The 22039-nt window shown below is 34.8% G+C and overlaps 5 protein-coding genes across 8 annotated transcripts; 2 read left to right on the forward strand and 3 right to left on the reverse strand.

Moving 5' to 3' along the window:
* Window positions 1-992: 992 nt before the first annotated feature.
* On the reverse strand, window positions 993-5308 carry LOC109858872 (forkhead box protein K1). 3 transcript variants are annotated; one of them, XM_020436549.1, is made up of 6 exons: window positions 4824-5308; window positions 3486-3820; window positions 2138-2929; window positions 1807-2063; window positions 1616-1718; window positions 993-1535 (listed from the first exon to the last, which is right to left on the reverse strand). In XM_020436549.1, exons 2-6 carry the CDS (start codon window positions 3761-3763, stop codon window positions 1358-1360), a joined length of 1608 nt encoding a protein of 535 aa, XP_020292138.1. In that variant the 5' UTR covers window positions 3764-3820; window positions 4824-5308; the 3' UTR covers window positions 993-1357. The 3 variants fall into 3 exon arrangements, with proteins under 3 accessions (XP_020292138.1, XP_020292141.1, XP_020292137.1); XM_020436552.1 differs by lacking the exon at window positions 4824-5308 and adding an exon at window positions 4430-4817; XM_020436548.1 differs by lacking the exon at window positions 4824-5308 and having other exon boundaries at window positions 3486-4817.
* Window positions 5309-5687: 379 nt separating this feature from the next.
* Window positions 5688-8179, forward strand: LOC109858873 (ras-related protein Rab-40C). The gene is made up of 4 exons (XM_020436553.1): window positions 5688-6061; window positions 6270-6463; window positions 6612-6834; window positions 6936-8179. Exons 1-4 carry the CDS (start codon window positions 5902-5904, stop codon window positions 7226-7228), a joined length of 870 nt encoding a protein of 289 aa, XP_020292142.1. The 5' UTR covers window positions 5688-5901; the 3' UTR covers window positions 7229-8179.
* Window positions 8180-11148: 2969 nt separating this feature from the next.
* LOC109858888 (glucose-induced degradation protein 4 homolog) lies at window positions 11149-12911 on the reverse strand. Its single transcript, XM_020436574.1, has 4 exons — window positions 12663-12911; window positions 12071-12238; window positions 11667-11899; window positions 11149-11556 (listed from the first exon to the last, which is right to left on the reverse strand). The coding sequence occupies exons 1-4, from the start codon at window positions 12807-12809 to the stop codon at window positions 11493-11495; spliced, it is 612 nt and encodes a 203-aa protein (XP_020292163.1). The 5' UTR covers window positions 12810-12911; the 3' UTR covers window positions 11149-11492.
* Window positions 12912-14508: 1597 nt separating this feature from the next.
* On the forward strand, window positions 14509-20771 carry LOC109858885 (BTB/POZ domain-containing protein KCTD5). 2 transcript variants are annotated; one of them, XM_020436568.1, is made up of 4 exons: window positions 14509-14752; window positions 14939-15235; window positions 15372-15500; window positions 17299-20771. In XM_020436568.1, exons 1-4 carry the CDS (start codon window positions 14561-14563, stop codon window positions 17326-17328), a joined length of 648 nt encoding a protein of 215 aa, XP_020292157.1. In that variant the 5' UTR covers window positions 14509-14560; the 3' UTR covers window positions 17329-20771. The 2 variants fall into 2 exon arrangements, with proteins under 2 accessions (XP_020292157.1, XP_020292156.1); XM_020436567.1 differs by lacking the exon at window positions 17299-20771 and having other exon boundaries at window positions 15372-16985.
* A 255-nt stretch (window positions 20772-21026) lies between these two features.
* On the reverse strand, window positions 21027-22039 carry LOC109858884 (ragulator complex protein LAMTOR2). The gene is made up of 3 exons (XM_020436566.1): window positions 21735-22039; window positions 21397-21559; window positions 21027-21314 (listed from the first exon to the last, which is right to left on the reverse strand). Exons 1-3 carry the CDS (start codon window positions 21800-21802, stop codon window positions 21165-21167), a joined length of 381 nt encoding a protein of 126 aa, XP_020292155.1. The 5' UTR covers window positions 21803-22039; the 3' UTR covers window positions 21027-21164.

Consider the following 22039-nt stretch of genomic DNA (forward strand, 5'->3'; position numbering starts at 1 on the left):
TGACATGTATGGATTCTTTAGGAAACTTCTTCAGAAAATTTTTTTATGTGCCTATATGTATGTATGTATGTGTGTATGTGTGTGTATATGTGAAGCCAATCTGGCCTGTTCAAGTAGATTTCACTGTAAGTGAAACCGCGTCCTTATACTAACTAATAAATGTAAAACAAGGCTTTCTATTTTGTTTCTTCTGGCTCCGAAAACATCTTTTCCCAACAGAGAACATCAATATTATCAATGTTACAAAAGCTCGTTTTCCTAGATTCCCGTCCGCTAAGTTTTTATATTCTTACTCCTCCTCCTCGTTGCTCGCGATACGACACAGTGTGTGTGTGTGTGTGTGTGTGGGATTGGACGCTCTCTTTCTCTAATAATCTAATAATCTTAAAACTCATGTCTATTGTGTGTCTGTTTCTGGTGGAACATTCGATTGAGCGTATTAAATTAAGAACGCTACTTGTAATAATATATATACATATACATATATACATATATACATATACATATATATAGTGTGTATATATGTATATGGATATATATTCACGATCTATATATATATATAATTTCTCTCTCTCCCTCCTCTCGTGTATCATTTCGCTAATTCTTACTCGCGACGCCGGATTCGGTTGCAAGCAACAACGGTACGAAAATCGCGCGAGTGATGTTGGTGTACTTTTCTCGACATAAATTCACAAATAAATCGCGTTTTTTTTTTTTTTTTTTTACTCCATTCAAAATTCATTTGGATTATATATTTCTTTCCGGTTTCTATTTTCTTGTTGCTTATTTAATAACTCGGCTAAACACTGAAATGGCACACGTAACATCATCACATTATTGCAATTTGATGTACCAGAACAAGAGTTGTTATTATCCTATATTTCGAATGACTTTCCGCGCGTACGCGATTAAATAAGCTCCATTTATATATACTATAATTTTTCGAAAAGTTTAATAAATCATAAAAAGAAAGTGCTTGATCAAATATATGTATCTCATACATATATATATATATGTGTGTGTGTGTGTACATATACACACACACACACACACACTTTTGTTGAAAAAAGTTCATTTTCATTTCAATCAAAAGACACGAAGTTTAAAAGGACAGGAGAAGTTATTCCGCTCGTCGTTCTTTCTCTTAGAAGTTAGATTTTTTTTTCTGTGAATTTATACACACAACAGTCTCTGTAATTCCTACGGGACATAGAAATGATGCTTGATCTCGGTTATGTGCAGTCTAAAGCGGGTTATGCAGTTAAAATAAAAATGATGTTTGCAGTGTGTTCGACGATAGGCAAATAATGCAAGGTAAATATAATGTTCTACGTAGCAAGATACTAAGTATATCAATTCAATGATCGTCCATTTCATGGACACGTTGACGTTTAGGTTGCGGCACCTGATGTTCCGGCGGTTCAGGACTCTCGACGATCGCGAGCGGAGCTGGAGAACCCGGCGAACTGTCTGACTCGTCATGAGTACGTTTGCTAATCCCCCCGACGCCAGCATCGGGACCGATAAAATTTCCACTATTTTCAGAGAGATCATTAGTAAACTCGCATTTTGTTTTGTCGCGAAACAATATGTAGAAATTCTACAAATTGTGTACCTGTAATTATATGTCGTTTGTACAATAACAGGAGCTGGACTGTACTGGCCAGCTGGAGATAAAGAGTGATCCTCTACAGCATTTCCAGGCACCAAATATTTTTCTATTTTAATTAAAAAATTCAGGTTGTGAGAAAACAAATTACAAAAGCAAAACTCAGATATTCTCAGCAAAGGAAGAGAAATTTGAACCTTCTCTTGCCGCGTCTGCACTGACACCGTTCGTTACAACTCCTGTCTGTATTAAACGTCCCTTGTGAGATGACTGAGTCGACGTGTACGGGTGACCAGGAGAACCAGGCGCGGATTGACTTGTTGCAAGTTGCCCAGCTGGAGAAGGGACTGAACTATCAGGATATGATTCAGGACCTGGGGAAGCCTCTCTACTAAGACACTCCGGTGTCATCAATCCACTGATACCCACGTGAGACGGTGAAGCTGGTGCGCTTCTGTTGACATTATGACGTATTAAACAGCTTATCTATTGCATCATACAGCATGGATAATTAATTGCTGATGTTACCTAGATGACAATGCTCCGAAAGGAGGGCGGAAACAAGGTACACCACGTTGTCTTCTTCGTCTGAATGCCTGATCGATCAACTTCGCCTCCGACTGAGGATCTATTTTCCAAAAGGAACCTTTTCCTGGTTCTTCTTGACTTCTGGGTACCTTGATAAAGTAGCGATTTAATGATAGATTATGCCGAATTGAATTTTGCCAACCCTTATCCGCTGTTCTATAATAAGGGTAGTTTTTTGTGATGTAAGAATAGATGCCTGACAATGTGAGTTGTTTATCTTGCGCCGATGCTATCGCCTGCACGATCAGTTGCGCATAAGAATACGGTGGCTTTGACTCGTCCTTCGGTGGACTGTAGTGTGGCGCAGTGCCATTTGGGCCGGAACCGTTTCCGCTTCGGTAACGCGTATCAGCACCGGGTTCGGGACTAATTTGTCTGCTGGAACTTTGTCCGCCCTCGTGCCTCTCCAAAGTATGCCTATCTAAAGAAGAATTCTGTGGATCGTTTGCCACCGCAGCTGCATATGCTGCCACCATCTGCAGATCTGCGGATACATTTCGTCTGTTCTGACCGGCGCGTGGACTTGCTGGACAAGAATTAGCAGCGCTGATTGTTCCTGTGGGCGATGGAAACGGACTGCTGTAACCAGTATCCGGGATATTTATCCGAAGCGGTGGTAAGGGCGCTCTCTGTTTAGGTGGAGATGGCACGCGAACGTTACTTTGTTCCTGTTCGTCCACAAGTGACTGGAATACCAATCTTATCGTTGTACTCGGAAATCTGAATGTACATCTGTAACATTTAAGATTTATGTGACAAATCAAGTTTTACATCAGTTTGTGTATTATATCATGGAAATTGCATGAAACAAATTTATTGCCTAGGGCGATACATACATCAGATATTTACTGTACCTATATGCTATATGTATCACTCATATATGCTACTTATATTATTTTATTACTCTTTCATTCAATAATAAATTTTCTTCTCAATCTCTGAATTGTAGTTTGTAAAGTCAATCTGTTTACATTATGAGTCATGTGACTACATTTAGCATTTCTATCTCTTTTTAGCTGTTTTTTATCTTTTACTACCGCATCCTTTTGACGACTATTCCCTGGTTATTGTTTTCACTTATATTTTTCAATCCTATTGTCAACAACATTGTTAGATTAAGTTACAACAGATTTGGCATATCGAGACAGTAAAAACGTAACAGTGTCATTGATAGCGCAATCATCTAAGTTGGTATTTATTGCACGTATCAACCAATGATGAGAAAAAAAAAATGATGAGAAGATTTGTTGTTTCGCGGGCAAGTAAATAAGAGATCCAAGCGACTTACGTCTTTGGCAGCTGAAAAGGTGGAGCGCCCTTACGTTGAAACACTCCGTCAACGAATACACCATTCTTGCCGTTGCACGTCATGAAGAAAAACGGATGATCATAGTGAATTTCGAGATGCCGTCGCGAGATAAAACTGGAGTGGCCCATGTTGACGTCGACCTCACCCTTGCTGCTGTTGCGGCCGATCGTGATACGCCGCTGTCTAACCATGTACTCGAATTCGCGACCCTCGAGTCGCGCTATCGGTGCGCCTTTCGATTCCGGATTCCACTGCATCTTCGTCGGACTGGCCGGTGCCGACTTCAATGCCAGCAGAGCCCACGCGTCGCTCTCCTGGGTACGAGAGTACGTAGACATAGCACCGAGAGAGCGTATGAGCCGTAGTGTAGTTGAGAGCAGCACGGGAAAGAAAGGAAGACAGAGTTGGGCAAAGTAAGAGTGAGAAAATGTGAGAGAGGGAGAGAGCAAGAGACACCGAGAAAAGTGCAACAGAGATGGCGCGATTCGAGAAAGAGAGACCGAACGATTGATAGATTAGCCGCTATATAGAGATTGTAAGATAGACCGACGGACGCGTAGGCAGATGCGTTAGATAAATTGATACGCGAGGTGCAACACCGGTAAAAATGAAAGAATACAAATGTTCTTGCGTACAGATATATAGATAATGACAAAGATGACACACGCGACAGAGAGACGAAGCAACCGATGTAGGTGACGAGAGAGAGAGAGAAAGAGAAAAGGAGTGTGTGTGTGTGTGTGAGAGAGAGAGAGAGAGAGAGAGAGAGAGAGAGAGAGAGAGAGAGAGAGACGGAGAAGGAGAATGCCGGGTACAACAAAAACGTGTGCGAGAAAAAGCTCGCGGAGGAAAAGAAAATTCTGGCCGACAAAGGTGGTCTGTAAGTGAGACGAGGCGAGGCGACACGCAAGGGAAACACGTACGGATGGGACTCGCGTAATCCACCACACACGCGAGTATACTCGCGCGAAATATGGCCGTTTCTCGAACTCTCCTTTCTCCGCACCAATCCCCGGCGCGTGTCTCTCTTTTCTCTGTGTGACTTGGTGTGTCTTCACGCGCGCCGCGAGTGCGTTCGTTGGTGTGTGCGTGCGCGATATATATATGTACACACATATACGCGTGTATGTGTGCGTGTGTGCGCGCGTGTGTAATATATATATATATGTTAATACACGGCGTTTCACACACCGCGTGCGCGCCCGCGCGCTTGTTACGTTATGCACACACGATCAACAAAACTTACGATACCGCGCGCACGAGACTTCCTCTCTTACATACGTTAAAAAAAAAAACAAAAACGATATTTAAGCACACCTTCCAGTCGTTTTGTTTCTTTATTCCTGCTATCCGACAGGTCCCGGGGATCACGTGCGTGTCTTTCTTTCCTTTTTGTTTGATTTTAACCGATAAATCGAGCAAACGAGCAGCAACAACGAGGACGACGTCGTTTCACGTTCGACTTTGACGATCGTAGTAATCTTGCGCGCAAATATTTTCTTCTCTTCTTGTTTACCGACAATCCGAAACGTGGGTGGCCACACGTGACACGACAACCGCGAATCGGCGCCTCATTCGAACGATGCGAAAGCGCCAAGTTCGCGTTCGAGAAGTGTCACTCAAAAACCGGCGACGTACGGATTTTGCATCCGACGACACACGCCGAAAGATCGCGTGACAACGTGAAAATAAAATCAGTTCAACAATTCCGACGGCTTCGGCTATTTCCCGTTGAAATCCGCACCGTAATTACGTGTTATTAATTGAGTGACATCTACAATGACCGGCACTTATAACAAGACGTGTTCAGAAAGTAAATGTTACACCTGTGCCGGCGTTTTTCTCTGCCCCCCCGGGTTCAGACGGTGCACATCCGTTCGCTCGCGCGCGGCGTCATCGCGAACGCGCGTGACCTTCGCGGATTTTGCGCACTCACACACACACACCTTTCCAGATGCCAAATATCGTATCGTGCAAGGTGCAGCGCGGTGGGGATGAGGCATAGCGCGACACTGGAGAAAACGTAGAGTTACAAAGTTTTTTTTTGTTTTTGTGTTTTTAATTCGCGCTCGCTGTTGTGTTGTGTGGCTGTTTATCTCGCAATCTTGTCGTCAAGTCAGCCGAACGCGACGAGCGAACACAAAAGTCGGATCCCGATCGATGACCGAGATTCTCATGAGAGTCATCGAGACACACCGCCGACACACGTCGTGCATCACGATGCGGTAGCTTTCACCAGGAGCTGCTGCTGCTGCTGCTCGTCGTTCATCGCCGTGATATAAGTTCCGTCCGCGTATTCTGTGTATACACGGAGACGGCAAGCTTAGAACAACAGGACGAGCATCTCGCCCAGGGTCACTTGCAGTATGCTCAGGGTTTGCAACAGGCGGATATTATGGCTGCAGGTGATGCCAGCACGGCGAAGCCTCGTCAAGAGAAGCAGTACGATTACCTGCTCAAGTTCCTGCTGGTGGGCGACAGCGACGTCGGCAAACATGAGATCTTGAGTGGCCTTGAGGACGGAGCCGCGGAATCGCCATTCTGCAGCGGTAGCGGTGTGTGTCTCCTTAAATTTCAGGCTATGCGTTGTTCCCGGAACGAACAACAGAATTATGTATGTCAAAAAAAACAAATATGTTGAATCTTGAAGGTAGTGATTGCCGTTGGCAATTGTAATTTCTCATCGTGTGACAAATTCGTTTCTGTTTCTTTATTGACAATTTGAGGTCTAAAAAACTTTCAATTACTGGTTTTTTTTTTTAGCTTACAAAACTACTACCATTCTGTTGGATGGGAAACGAGTGAAGCTGCAATTATGGGATACCTCGGGTCAAGGTAGATTCTGCACTATCATTCGGTCTTATTCCAGAGGTGCCCAAGGTATACTTCTAGTGTATGACATTACTAATAAATGGTCCTTCGACGGCATCGATAGATGGCTAAAGGAAGTGGAAGAGGTTAGCAATCTAAGTTTATATTGCAGGATACACAGTTTTTTGTTTTACTACAATAATAGTTTATTATTTAGTAGTTAGAAAAATTTATATAATTGTAAATTATATGATTTTTATATAAATTGTAATTGCACTTTGCAAAATTTTACAGCACGCACCTGGAGTACCAAAAGTATTAGTTGGCAATCGTCTACACTTGGCTTTCAAGAGACAAGTGGGACAACGAGATGCAGAGGCTTATGCGGCTAAAAATCGAATGGCATTCTTTGAAGTCTCACCTCTATGCGACTTCAATATTCGAGAAAGTTTCTCCGAGCTTTCTCGCATGGCTTTGCACAGAAACGGCATGGAAAGATTATGGCGATCCAACAAAGGTACCAATCTATATTTTTCATCAAGTTACTAGTGAAAAGATTAAAAAAAAAAAAAAAAAAAAACAAAAGTCTGATCTTGATAATTTTGATAATTTGTGCAGTGCTCAGCCTGCAAGAATTAGCATGTCGCGCGATAGTCGCCCGAACAACAGTTTACAGTATCGACCAGTTGCCGTTACCCAAGACGATCAAGTCGCATTTGAAGTCGTACGCGATGACAACCACTTCCCAGCTTCGCTACAGCTGCAACCGTTCACTGAGCTCCAGCAAGAGCTTGGGGTCTCATCATTGGAAGTTACGCTTTGTTGGCCACAATAACGTGCTGTCGACACCCGGCAGCATCGTAGACTCTCGTACAAGCTGCGTCGGTCGCAATTCATGCACAGTATCTTGAGATTTAACAAGGAAGACTCTACAGAGTAGTGTTTCAACATTACTTACAAACAAAAACACGCAGCAATCAACGTTCTTCCTTCTTGCTCTTCTCCCCCTTTTCCTCATTCTATCGAGAATACGAACGAGAATACGTGTTTTACGATGTTGTTATCATAAATTCATAGTAATTGCCGTTAGATTATCATGTGATAGAGAATTATACATGTGTGAAATATTCCGACTTGTCACCTCGCCAACGTTGACAGGACATGCTTGTTGCGTTTTATATAGTACGAGATACAAATTTTCTATTCGTATATAAGTTTGACATTCAAGAAACCGTGCGCAATTTTATGACGAACAATTTATAACGAGCTTAAAACAGCCAATTGTGTCTCGTACACCCGTGCCATCTGTTACACGAGATAAAGAGATATGTTGTGTATGTTACGCATAATGTTACGACATGTATAAGCCAGAGAAATGCTAGATCATATCGTGAATATATGTCGTCGATCACAGATCATCTCGTACGTATTTTCCATCAACCGGAAGAACCGTTGGGATTACAAGAAGAAAGAGAGAGAGAAAAATTACACATGTGCGTGCGTCGATCGAGACACATTGTGGTTACTCGAGAATGTGCCCATACTTCAATAGTTCTTTTAAGTCGTTTTTTTTTTTTGGCCGTTATTTGAAACACGTCTTCACAAACGTATCTCTGTGCGGAACATACAAATTTTCGTTTCTGAAACGTAAGCTTGCAAGAGCAATGAGTAATGAACTGAAAAGTACAAGTTTGCTAAGTCTACGGTGGTTGTGGTGTAGACTAATAACGATAGCATATAAGCGCGTAGAGAGTTTAGAGCAGCTAATTCGAGAGATAAATTAGCGATATAAATATTATATACATATATATATACATACATACACATATGTGTATATATATATATATATAAAAATTATATATATAAAAAATACGGAGTCCGAAAACAAATTTAATATATTTATATATACTTCCGATATACACTGTGCTTGTCCCTTGTGTGTGTGTAAGTTTTATTATCGAAAGCTATCGATCGCCAAGTGCACGGGGAAGAGCTATATTTTTTAAAGAGACGGTTTTATAAACAGCAATAAATTTGACTGTTTGTCCTATCCATACGATATGAGATTTTTACATTATTTATAACAATCGAATTGATGTAATTTATTTCCTCGACATTTTATTTCTTTTTCATGTGTAATTTTATAAAATTGTGAGAAGAGATTAAAGTTTTTCTCTCTCTATTTAAACGAAATACAAAAAAGAAAAAAAAATACCTCGAATTGTATTTAAACGTACTGCCTTATTTAATTTCATCCGAATATAAAATGCCAAGCTGTGTACAGTGTAAGATTGCAGGAGATGCGTTTGTGTGTAATATAGATAAACAGATAGGTTGATAGATAGATAGATAGATAGAAAAACCCACCCGATCTCTAACGATATATCTGTACAAAATTATTCAATACCAGAAAAGCACACGAGATGTATTTATATATATATTACATTGAATTTTTTTAACTAAATTATATGTACATAAAAAAATTTATTATAATTGTTATATTTATATATATTTATACGCATGTGTATACATATATAAAAATATAACACGATGTGCTTTGTCTTGTGAAATGTATTAAATAAACTTAACACTTTGCATTAATAACATAGTGCACGATATGTGCATATAATCAATATGAAAGATTTCAGATCCTACATCGGGCATAAAATTTTTCTTTATTATGTTTATATGCATTTTTTTTATTTTTTTTTTTTTATTTTTTTAAAGAAGTGACGTTTTCGTGCGTGAAAATCGATTTAAAAGGGGCCACTTGAAACATTTAACGCAAAAGTAGAAAATGCCGTCCCATGTTAGAAAAAAAAGAAACTTTTTCTAATTTAATAAAAGAATAAATTTGTTGAGAATAGAAAATATTAAGTCTGTGTTCTGTATGCTTTTTGCTATACATGTAATACACATTTCTAGTTTTTATTACATAATTTTAATTTTTTCAAGTTTAGCTACAGCTAAATTTGTTACTTTAATCAAATTTAGTTCTACTGATACATTTACCATTTCTAGAAGTGACAGAAATTGGCAACATGTTTTTTTAAAAATTTTACTGGTTTTTTTTTTTTTTTTTTTTTTATTATTACTCTAAGCACTGCAGCTTTCGGTGTAATCAGTATGTACTCTATCTACAGTAATTCTAACGTAATGTAACAGCAAACGTGACCTGATTTTGATTTACATACATGAAGATTCAATTATAAGTACTATAAATTGTCAAGTTAAAACACATACAATTGTATATTGAAAATAAAACGATTATTTATGAACATACATAGCATAAACATTTAAATAATCCGTTCATGAATACTTTGATATAAAACACAATTGTATGGCAAAGTCACCGTTCATTGGAAATAAGTGTGTTATATATTTCATCTTATAGTGCATAATTGTTAAAATAAATTCTAAATCTAATCTAAATTTTAGTTACAGCATTCAAAAATTTGTAGCTTACAAAGAAGAGTTTAATATTGCAATAAAAGAATTTAAAGAGATTGATATGTGGAAGAGTCGCATGTGTTTTATAACCGATACCAATAATTAATAACATAATTCTTTTCTTAAAGAAAAAATATATATCTTATGTATATATGTGTATAAATATATATATGTGTGTATATATATACTTATAAAGATGTAATAACAGTAGATTGTTTTGTAATAAACTTAGTTTATGTTTAACATAATTAACAACTTAATGTATCTAATGTTTTTTTTTTTTTTTTACTATCCAAAGTGACTACACGAACTTATATAAATTATCGACGTCTGAGTATTTGATGAATTATTAGCATAAATATATAAAACAGATAATTATTAAAAATTGTTAACTTTGAGACCATGAGAATAAAAGACACTCTTAACACTAATAAATATTATATGTATATCTCTATATCTCCACAAATATAATATCATAAAATATATCGTTTAGATTGTTGAGAAAACATATCAGATAAAGAATATTCTAGTGATTGAGGATTTTTTTTTTTTTTTTATGAACATCACGTAAATGAAAGCTATAGTATGCCAATATTCGAGTATAAGCTAAACCTTAATATCATTACAGCTTATAAACTTACATGTATATACATTCATATATATATATAATATATATGCTTACATTTTATATTAATATTAATGCTCATCACAACAATGTAATATTTTTCTAAGAAAATTGATATATTTATCAACACTCAATTAAGACATAAAGACAAGTTTTATGGACAGCCAACATGTGTTTAATATCTATTCGAAAGAAAAAAAAAAAAAAAAACTCAAGTAGACATTTTACGCACACATACACATGCGCACATTTTCACAGACACACAAGGACAAAAAAATTTATAAAATATTAGTCTTAGACGAAACTACTGACCAAATAAAACAAATGTTTTCAACATAAAATTTATAACCAGATGTCGATATCTCAAAGTGTTTACTGCCTACATTTATTTCTTTAGATATTTTCACGATTATCATATTCAATCCTTCCTTCTTTTTCTTGACATACATACACTGTTGTTCAAACAAATTCATCTAATCTTTTATCAGGTAGCAAATAGATCTCATAAATATTCTTTCTAAAAAATCTTCTTTGAAAAATATCTAAAAAACTTTTTTCACCAAACGTTTTTAAGAATTTGTTTTAAAAGTATAATTATAAAAAATGGTTCAATAAATAATAAACTTCAATAACTTAAAAAATACTGAATGTCTCTGATATGATTCAAATTATATCAGCATAACAATAGCGAACGATGAATAATACTCGTAAGGACATTATTTTACCGAATAACAAACACATTAATAAACGTTAAAATGAGAACTATTAAGAAATTTATTTCAATGTAAAAATTGTGTTACAATATAAATATTAAGATAATTTGTAAATTAACTTCATTGCTTATAGTAAATAGGCATTCTACTTCGTACAATTATGTTATCTTTATTAATACTCTGCTAAGAATATTTCAAAGACTAAATTTATTGTTCTAAATTTTTCTTAGATTCGGGGAAAATTAGATGTGGAAGCAAAAGTCACGATCGATAAACAAATTTCGAAAGCGTTATGACACTGGTAATTGATAAAACGAATTTTTATGAGATCTGTATGCTAGGAAAGAAAAGAGACAAATCATGTTTCTCAGCAAAAAGGTATTGACTTCACCTGAACTCATAAATCTGTATACTGTGTTCGGGGACGTGCCTCAGATTCAAAGATTGATACCTGAAATTTATAAGAGAAAATTTTATAAATTTAAATATAAAATTTCATTAAATCACATATAAATTATTCTAAATAGACTTCGTACATGTCTTTTAGAATTTGTACTCTACCATTCAGAACTACGATGATAATAAAAGCCTTCTATGGTGGCGGCAGATTTCTGGAAGCAGATATAATAGAATCCTGCGAAGGAGGCACCATTGATATCTTTGATTGTATGATCAGGAACCAAAAAGTGTTCTTTCCATCTCATAAATACAAAATCTGTTCCTTTCAGTGCCTCGTAATCAAAAGTGTCCGAATTAAATGTCTTGGCATATTGGCAGAAAGATTCAAACTTGCTCTGCAATGACAATGGTTTTCTTTGTCTTTATGAACATGGAATAAAACAAAAGATACTGTCACACATGTGTGACACTTATCTCTTTCAAGTGTGTATCACACATACGCAACATAAAAATGACAAAATGTAATTAACATCAGCTTAGGAGAGATAAGTAATAATAACACAAACCCAATGCTTTTTGTCAACGTCCTCATCCGCATCCCACTTGCGAGTCAGAAATGGATATTTCTTGGAGATAATTTCACCATCAAAAAATGTTGTCAATGTTGGAAATTCTTCGGTCAGACCTTTGATTTTTAGATATCCACATAGATAACTATTTTCCTCATCTACATGCTAAAACATAAACACACATGTATGTAACATAAATTCTGACATGAGAGTGTGTATTCAAATTGAGTTTTGCAGCAGAAGCTGCAGATGAGATTGTCACCTGATGTTTTACAGATACAAGCTGTCAACAACCAGTTGGTTAAGCTTACCATTTCACACACACATACAATTTATATTAATTTACAAATTACATACAAATATATCTGCGACAGCCTCGGCAATGCTGTTCGGGGAGAGAAAAGAGAAGAAAAAAAAGATCGCGCGAAATAAGTTTGTTTTTCGTACGTCATCGTCGAACGCATCTGATCTATTTTGGTGATGTGCGCGATTCTTGAACGTTGAGGCGCAATTTCCGAAAAACGAGGACAAACAACGACGGTGGAAGTGGAGAGGAGGGGAGCGAAGAACAAGCGAGAGAAATGCTAACCTGCAAAACCACCTCCACGTCGTAACTGTTGCCCTTGGATTTTTGCGAGCCCTGAAAGCGGGAGCCGTTATAGAGCAGCGATTTTGTAACACCCGGCTGTTTCGAGTTCGCAGGCGGCGGTGGTACCACATCGACCCTCACTGGCATCCTCGATCGGTGCCCTGAGCGAACGAACAGCACGACGTTTAATCGTTGTCCACGACGACGACGACGACGACGGCGACGACGCGCGACGCGGCGCCCCGCATATCACAATGGAGATACCGCAATGATTGCCGGTAATCCGCGAGATATGGACGTATTTATACGCGAGCCTCGAACCCAGACCGCGACTCGGACCCCCGCGGGGTCTTACATGTCCGTATATTTTGCGCGACACAATTTGTATGATCCGCTCGATGACGCGGTTTCACAGCATCGCACCTTTCGTCGCCGCTCTCGACATTGCGGTTTGCTCGGCAAACTTCTATCTATCTCATGCCAACGCGCGCGACGTCCCCGTCCGTGTTTCGGCGTGTCGGCGCGTGAAGCAACGAACGCAATCAGAATTCTTTCGATAAGAAAGCGATGGAAACTTCGCGCACACACTCGAAATGGCGACCGTTCGAATTCGAATGATTCGAATTGAATGTTTTCGCGTGGAGAGTGTGTAATCAATTAATATTATTATTAAGGATATAAACGCGCGACAAATCATTTGACAAATGATGCGTATGCAACGAAAGGTTATTATTATTGTTAAATATACATACGTTCAAATTGTACATAAAATTGAAAAGAAATTTGCCAACGAGATGGATTAATTGCGCGTCATTAATTGCGATTGGTTGATTCGCGATTTTAATTGATCAGTTTCGCGCTGGCGAAACTGGCCGTAAATCTACACAATTTTTATTGTATTTTATATTTTTCTATCACTCTGAATGTGCGCTTTAAATTACATTTGCAATGTGTATATACAGGGTGTTTGACAACGAACTATAAAGCCGACGTGTGTAGGTAGATCGGGTCATTCTGAACAGAAAAGTTATATACCATTTTGCAAAATCCGCAATATTTATTGAGAGATATGAATTAATAAATATAAAGTCAATGAAGGCAGAGGCGGAGTAAACAAACAAGCGCGGCACTCAGTTTTTTGCGATCGGGCGCTATTCGGCGGTACGTAGAGGCAAGCGAGGAGTAGAGCTGATAATTGTGAACGCCTATAGAGTCCGATCATCGCTCCCCGCGCTCTCATTGGTTCACATTTATTAATTCATATTTCAATAACTATTGCGATTTTTTCAAAATGGTAAATAACTTTTCTGTTCAGAATAACTCGATCTACCTACACACGTCGGCTTTATAGTTCGTTGTCAGACACCCTGTATACATATATATGCAGGGTGTCCGACAATTACTTAAAAATTTCTCGTAGGCAGGTAGAGAAAGTAAAACTGAGTCAAAAAGTTCTGAACCATTTTTTTCTAGTACATATAATAAAGAAGTAATTATTGAATAAATCAAGCCAATCAGCGCCGACCTTTAGCCGAGCGCATGTCAATGAACGCTTACGCACACCAAGCGCGTGATTTACCGACGTGCATTTGCTTGAGTTATTCAATAATTACTCCTTTATTATATGTAATAGAAAAAAATGGTTCAGGACTTTTTGACTCAATTTTACTTCTTCTACTTGCCTACGAAAGATCTTAAAGTAACTTTCGGACACCCTGTATATATACATAAAGTAGAAAGTAAAGCAAAACAACAGGAAACGAAATCAGACGGCGTTACTGTCGGAGTTTTGATTTTGCGCAGGCGCAATTTTGAATTAATATTACCGACGAGAGTTGCGCCACTGTAAATAGGTACAGTGTCTATGGTCAATAGTCAATTTTGGTGTCAAAGCAAGCATGGCGGATTTCAGCGACACGAATTCGCATGAAATGACAGAGAACCATGTTAACAAACGGTGCAATAATCAGTGGGTACGTTTGAATGTGGGTGGAACGTATTTTTTAACAGCGAAGACCACCTTGGCGAGGGATCCGAACTCGTTTCTGTACCGGCTCTGTCAGGAGGACTCGGATCTTATTTCGGACAGGGTTAGTTGACGTTTGTTTCTTACCGGGAATTTTAAACGAGTTTGATTTTAGAAATAAAATCCGGGAGACGTTCGCTCCGCGAACTTCGCGTCAATCGGAGAAACATTTGAATTTCATTCGCGACATGACGTTCTTCTTTTGAAGCAAAAATAGTGGCGTGGACTTTGTGTGTGTTTTTTTTTTAAGGACGAAACGGGAGCGTACCTGATAGACCGCGATCCCACATACTTCAGTCCAGTTTTAAATTACCTGCGCCACGGAAAGCTGGTCATCAACAAAGATCTGACAGAAGAGGGTGTGCTTGAGGAGGCGGAGTTTTATAATATTACGGAACTTATTCGACTAGTCAAAGAAAGAATCATGCTGAGAGACACTCGACCACAGAGAGATTTTAAGAAACACGTTTACAGAGTTATTCAGTGTCACGAGGACGAATTGACGCAAATGGTATCGACAATGTCGGATGGATGGAGATTTGAACAGGTAATTGTAGACTGATTAAGTTTTTGTATTTTTTCAACTTAAACAATGACTTGTAATGATATTTTCTCTCATCAGTATATTGACTCTTTTAACAGAGTGTGATTTATATATTTGCGTTTTATTTCTTATTTTCTAGCTAATCAACATAGGTTCTCAATATAACTACGGTAATGATGCTCATGCTGAATTTCTGTGTGTTGTAAGCCGAGAATGTGGAGCTAGTCAGCTCAACAGTAAGGAAGAAGAATCCACAGATCGTGTCAAGGTACCATTATCCTATTCAACTGTTTCCCATCCTTATTTGAGTAGCCATGGCTGATGCGATTATTTTATGGTTTTGTTACATCTGGTAATACATACAATAGTTTATACAAATTTATTGTCTAAGGTTCAATCACATTCTTATTAAAAATATTGTTTAAGCGAAACTTTGTTATTCTAAGTTAATTTGTGTCAGTATTATATCTTCTATGTTGGGTTGCATGAGATGTTTATTATACAAAAACAACATAAATATTTAACTATTTTCTCAGCTGGGAATTCACACTTTTCTATCTTTAAGAAAGGGTTGTGTGATAAACTCTCTCTGAGCACTTCACTGACATACAAGAAAGAAATTTTTATTTTTTCAAGTAAAATTTGTCTTTGCAATCCAACATTGATTTCTAACGCTACTGTGAAATCAAATAACACTTTTATCACTTCTGATAAGGTTAAACAAAAGCAGTATTATTTTTGGTATATTAACAATCTGCCTATACTGACAATTGGGTTGAGTAGAAGACCAAAGATAAGCTTTATCACTTTTTATATATACTCAATAAATTATATATATATGTATATATATACATACATACATATATATATATATATATATGATATATACATACACAAAAATACGTATCATAATTACAAAATCAAATCTTATCTCACGTTTTATGTAAATCACGCTTAATTTAGCTAAACCATTTCTCTATTTACATTTTCTGCAATATATTTTCAACAAATGCTTAGAATTATTTTGCTTGATCATTTTAAGAGAGAGCAAACGACATGAGAAAGAAAGGAATTTTGTTGTAGATGTAAAATTTTCAGCAGCAGATTTTATTAGGTGGCTTAATTTTTTCTGCGAGTAAAATATGTAGACAAATCTGAATCACCATTTTTTTTCTTTTTTTTGTTTTATCTTATAGATTTTTTCTATGCATATATATATGTATATATGTTGCACATAGAGAGGATACATATGTTGATATTACATATATATATATATATATATGTATGTACATACATACATACATAGGAGTATATACATATGTATATACTTACCCCATATAGGGATATATGTATATACATATGTAAACTTAAAAGCAACATAAAGGACCACCTAATAATCTATAAGATTCAGAGGCCTGTTCGCATGAGCATGTTCTGCCTCTGATATTTGTCGTATGTATCATATTATTATTATTATTATTAGTATTATTATTATTATTATTGTATCGCATGCAGTTCGTTAAATAAAGAAGTTTTTCTTTCATTGGTTTGGTTACTTTACGCCCCGTGACCTGCATGAATCATTGTTGCATGCTAAATTTATTCATCATATCCTTTTCCCGTTATTGTTACATAAGAGTGAATTGTTTACAATGTGGTTTACATAATGGTTTATATAATGTGGAGAATTAATTTTTAAAGTAATGTTCTCTCTCTACTAATATAAATTTGCTTTCAAAGAGAGGGTTTAGCTTTTGAGAACTAAAATATAATCATAATTAATATAACTATATAGTATTTTTTATGTTGTGAGAATTTTGTATATACATAAAATATGAACAATAATATAACAGAGGCCGAACAATTAATTTTAATTTTATATACATATGTATGTATACAATTATATATGTACACTTTTCATATATGTATATATAAAATTAAAATCTATATACAAATTTATACAATTTCTGTTTGAAAATTTGTAATTAAGATTAAGATTTATATTATAAGTGAAGTGAGATCATAATATGTTTTTATTAAGCTCAAATTATTCGATTGCATTCTAGGTTTTGCAGCAGAAGGGTTCACGCATGTAATATCTAGATCCGTCCTTGTTTTTCCTTGCCTCCTTTAGTTTGATCAACTGCGCTGCGACAAGAAGAAGACTGTTTTTGTTTTTTTTTTTTTTTTACATTTAAAATCGTTAATTTGTAAAATCTACGTTTTATCTATCATATGTGTATATTTCCCTTTCTTTATATTATATTCCTATAGATAATTTTTTATCTAACAGTACTGTGCAAAAAAGAACAAAAAGATGTAAAGGAACTTTTATATAGATGTATTTATTAACGTAACAAAAATTGTATATTAAGCTTTAAAAATCTCGAAAGTATCATGTTATTATTAATTAATTAATTTATTTATTCCTCATTATTAGGAAGTGTCTAGAAGAGATAGAAGAAAAATGTCGATCTCACGAAAAAAAAAAAATAATAGCTTAATATATAATTTTGTAACTGTTTATACACACAAACGTGAAACGACAACAAAGTGAAATTCTTCTCTTTTCCATAAGCACATCTATTTGCTTGAATCGTTTCGCTGCTAGATTATTTTCAGTGAAAATTCTAAGTACTGTTTTATTTAAATCTACTGGTGGTAAAAGAAAATTATTTCTTCTTGCTTTTGTTTGTTTGTTTGTTTTATTGTATTAACACAGTTCCTAAAAGTTTAGATCAAAATAACGTGTTTATTTTGGAGTAGGAAAGCGCGGTAAACAGATCGGTCCGGGACAGAAATTTTACATATGTATAGGAAAGATGCGAGCTGATAGATCGGCTTTCCAAAATAACATTTAAAGAAGAATTTTAATAAAGCAGAATATAAGCTTTTTATATAGTCAGAGGAAAAAAACATAGTTTGTATTATTACCAAATGACGTTCCGTAATGGCTGCTGTTATGTTTTAATTAAGTCTTATATCAAAATACCTGAATGAATATAATATGGTATTCGTGGAGGCAATCGGTTTCATACAAATTTCTATGATAACGATAGTTCTTATCTCTAGTAATAATAGTACACACATAAACACACAACACACAAAGATTGTGTATCATTTTTCTACTAAATTATATACAAAACACAAATTCTTTTTCCCATTCGTGTCCTTATCGTAAGAAATCTAAATTACCTTCGCACTGCCGAAAAACATAAAGAATAATATTTGTATACCTAATGTATAATCATTTTCGAAAACCCAAGAATGCGCTTACTGATAACTATGAATATATTAAAAAAAAAAACAAAAAAAAACAAAAAAGCTGACTTTTTACACATGTATTGATATAAAAAAAAAAAAAACGGATCTTTTCTAAACAAGCAATTTTATCATACTTATACTTATTAAGAGCACGGATCTGAGATAGATGCGAGAGGAAGTAGACGCGTTCAATAACTTTGTGAAAATATACCGGTTGTGTGGAAAAGATTTTAGAAAGCAGAAGAAAAAAACATGTGTACAAGGAAGATCTTAAAACATTCGTGAAATATTTAATATATATGCGATGTAAAAATTACAAAAAACAAAAAAAATTATATATACATGTAATTTTATTATCGTGAATCTCAATGGAACCTATTGTGACGTACAAGACGAATTTGTAAATCATTTTCTTTCACGAATATCTCTCTTACGATTTGCAATATGACCCCCTACATCCGTAATAAGAGAATATACTTGCAACAGATGTAGGTTGTCAATTGTCGAAGGCCTATTAAGAAAGTGTCCTAGACAATATACATATACATATATATATATTCGTATAATATTTAAAAATGTTATATGAAAAGAGCATATAATATTGGCTATTGTTATAGATGTTCATTAGTATGTTGTACGAAAGAAGTTATACTATCTCACTCACATATATACGATGATATTGTTTTTTTTGTAAACAGTTAAAAGAATACAATATTGTATTTCAACGATAGTAATCGAGCGGTCGATTGCGTAGTAATTTTATAATTTTTATTTTTTTGATAGACCAGACAGAAGAAATACTTGTTATTGAAACAAAGATATCGCATCAGATGTTTAATTGCAAACAATGAGAAAAGTAAGATATCACGAATTGGCTGAACAATTTGCTCGGTATATCGCGGAACATAGGAAAAGTCGAAGACCAATATATATTGTTAATCCAGCGCGTGCTATGTACAGTGCTATGTACATACAGTTTGTTGTTTAAGCTGATACATATAAGACATTATTTTCTAGCTCAAGTTCGTGTATCTAATCTAATCATTAATTTAGTCGATATATTAAACGTTCATTATAATAGTGTCGTGCGAAGAATATGCTCCTCTTTAAAGTTTGTACTTTCATAGATAGAAAGGATTTCTAAGGATAATAGATAATACAAATTTATTCAATGTTCGGCGTTAGAAAATAAGATAACATTTACACTGAAGACTAAGAAAAACCTATGATAATAGAACAGAATTTATTATTAAGAAAGAGATGTAAAGGAAAAAGTTGTATCGTGTATGAAACAATTTTGCGTTACTTGCATACAAGTATAATTTTAATTTACGTATTTTGTTTTAAGTTGTGTATTACTTCGAGAGATTTTACTGTTGTAAAATATAATATATATATATATATATATGAATAATTGTACGGTATAAAGATACGCACAAGAGTGCTTTCAAAACGTATATTTTTAAACTTGATTTTATCACACAAGCACCGAATTGTCAACTAAGTTACTTTCTTGTACGTAATTTTTAGATTGGAACCGCGTTCGTTTTATTTACCAAAATTCACCGATGAAACGAACTGAAATATCACAAAGCGCCAGTATGAAATAACATAAACGCGCGCGGCTCCAACTCGAAAGTTAATGCACAAGAAGTTTTGCCCATACACTGCGAAAGCGTCAAATACTCATATTACTCCATACTCGAGTTCATTAATAATTTTATTTTTAAAAAAATATATATATATATAAGTATGTATAAATTATGTGTACATTCAAAATTTGTTAAAAAAAAGATCTTACACGTGTGTATACATACAAATCTTTACATATGTGTATACATATGTCCATCAGTCGTTGTATGTGCACAAGTGTGATAAAATAATCAAAATTTATTTATCGATAATTTAATATGATAATATTCAGATGCTAGAAACGTAAACTCCTTTAGATCACACTTTCTACATACAAATTTAGTAACTTTTATCTATTTAGCGCAATTTTCGCAATATAAACTTAAAACTACACATAAAAGAATGAATGTTGGAATACTATTAATTAGTTTGTCCTACACATGCAAAATCTATATTATACATGTGATTTCATTGTTTAGATTATTGAACTACTTATTATGCGAACAGCTATTTATACACATACAACAACTATTGACATTATATTACTAACAAGAGTTTATGTTAAGATTTTATACACATATATAAATTCTTCTAGTGTATGATTTATAAAATGAGATAAAAGGTAAAATACAAAATTACTCAAATTACACACATGTGTACATATACATTTTTATGTATACATATATATATATATATATATATATATAATATATATATATATAATATATATATATATATAAGTATATAAAGGTGAGACTTTTATGTAAAATAAAAGATTTATTATAACATTGTGACTATGTAGTTTTCTTACTTCTCTTTCTATATTGTATTTTTTACACTTTTATGTCCATTATTTAGAAAACTGCAAAAAGTTTATATATATATTGAGGTAAAAATATATACATAGAATCAATACATAAATTATAAATATTTATAAATACTTTATAGAGAAAATATGTAACTCAAAATGAGATAACAAATTCTTAAAAAACTAGATTAAATGTAAGTGTGATAGATTTGTGTGTGTGATTTTTCTTTAAGGCATATTTGCTATTGTTTTTAAGGGTTGATCAAGATAAGTAGCCAATGCCTGTGCCTTTTCTCGCAATAATCCAAATCCCACATTTTCTTTTGCATATAAACACAAGAGTAAGTTAGCTACTTCTGTAATAACAACTTTTCCTTCCTAAAAAGAAAGAAAAGAAAAAATAATTATCTCGCTATCTACAAAAAAAAAAAAACAATTATAGCTTAAGTGACATAATTACCATACAATCCATTAGAACAAACTGTAATTCGTCTTCTTTAAAGGCATTTCTTCCATTTTTCTCATAAGCTGTCCAAATATTACTGGTAATGGCAGCTGTAACTCTAGCATCTTTATCTCCGTAACCGCTGTATGCTAATAATCCACCATCTCTGTTGAGTAATCTGAAAAATATTATATTAATTAGAAGAATTTTACATCTATTGTCTGCAAAATTATACTTGGATATATTATAAGAATTATACAGAAACAACAATGTGACATATATTGTAATTTATTGGAAGCAAGAAATTGGATTGCAATTTCTTGTTACTATTTATTCAGAAATTCTATACTTACAAAGTATTTTCCACACCTCCAGTATTCGCTTGACTGAGAACCTGCGTGAGAGCCTTTGGTTTCAACATATTTTTCTAAACCTCTTCAACGTCAACTCAATTTTGTATTACTGAATACTAATAGTTAATTATGTATATTGTCTGTGGAAGCGCATACGTTGCATTACTGTGACGTTTGCAATACAAAATTTATTTGAACTTTCTGTGTTAACTTTGTATAATAAAACAAATATAAACTTTACAAAAATTTTACTTGACAATCGTAACAATCGTGATCAAGGTTGCCAGATACATGGTACGTGATGG

Source organism: Pseudomyrmex gracilis, unplaced genomic scaffold, assembly GCF_002006095.1.
Source record: "Pseudomyrmex gracilis isolate BER0280 unplaced genomic scaffold, ASM200609v1 scaffold_229, whole genome shotgun sequence".
NCBI lineage: Eukaryota > Metazoa > Arthropoda > Insecta > Hymenoptera > Formicidae > Pseudomyrmex > Pseudomyrmex gracilis.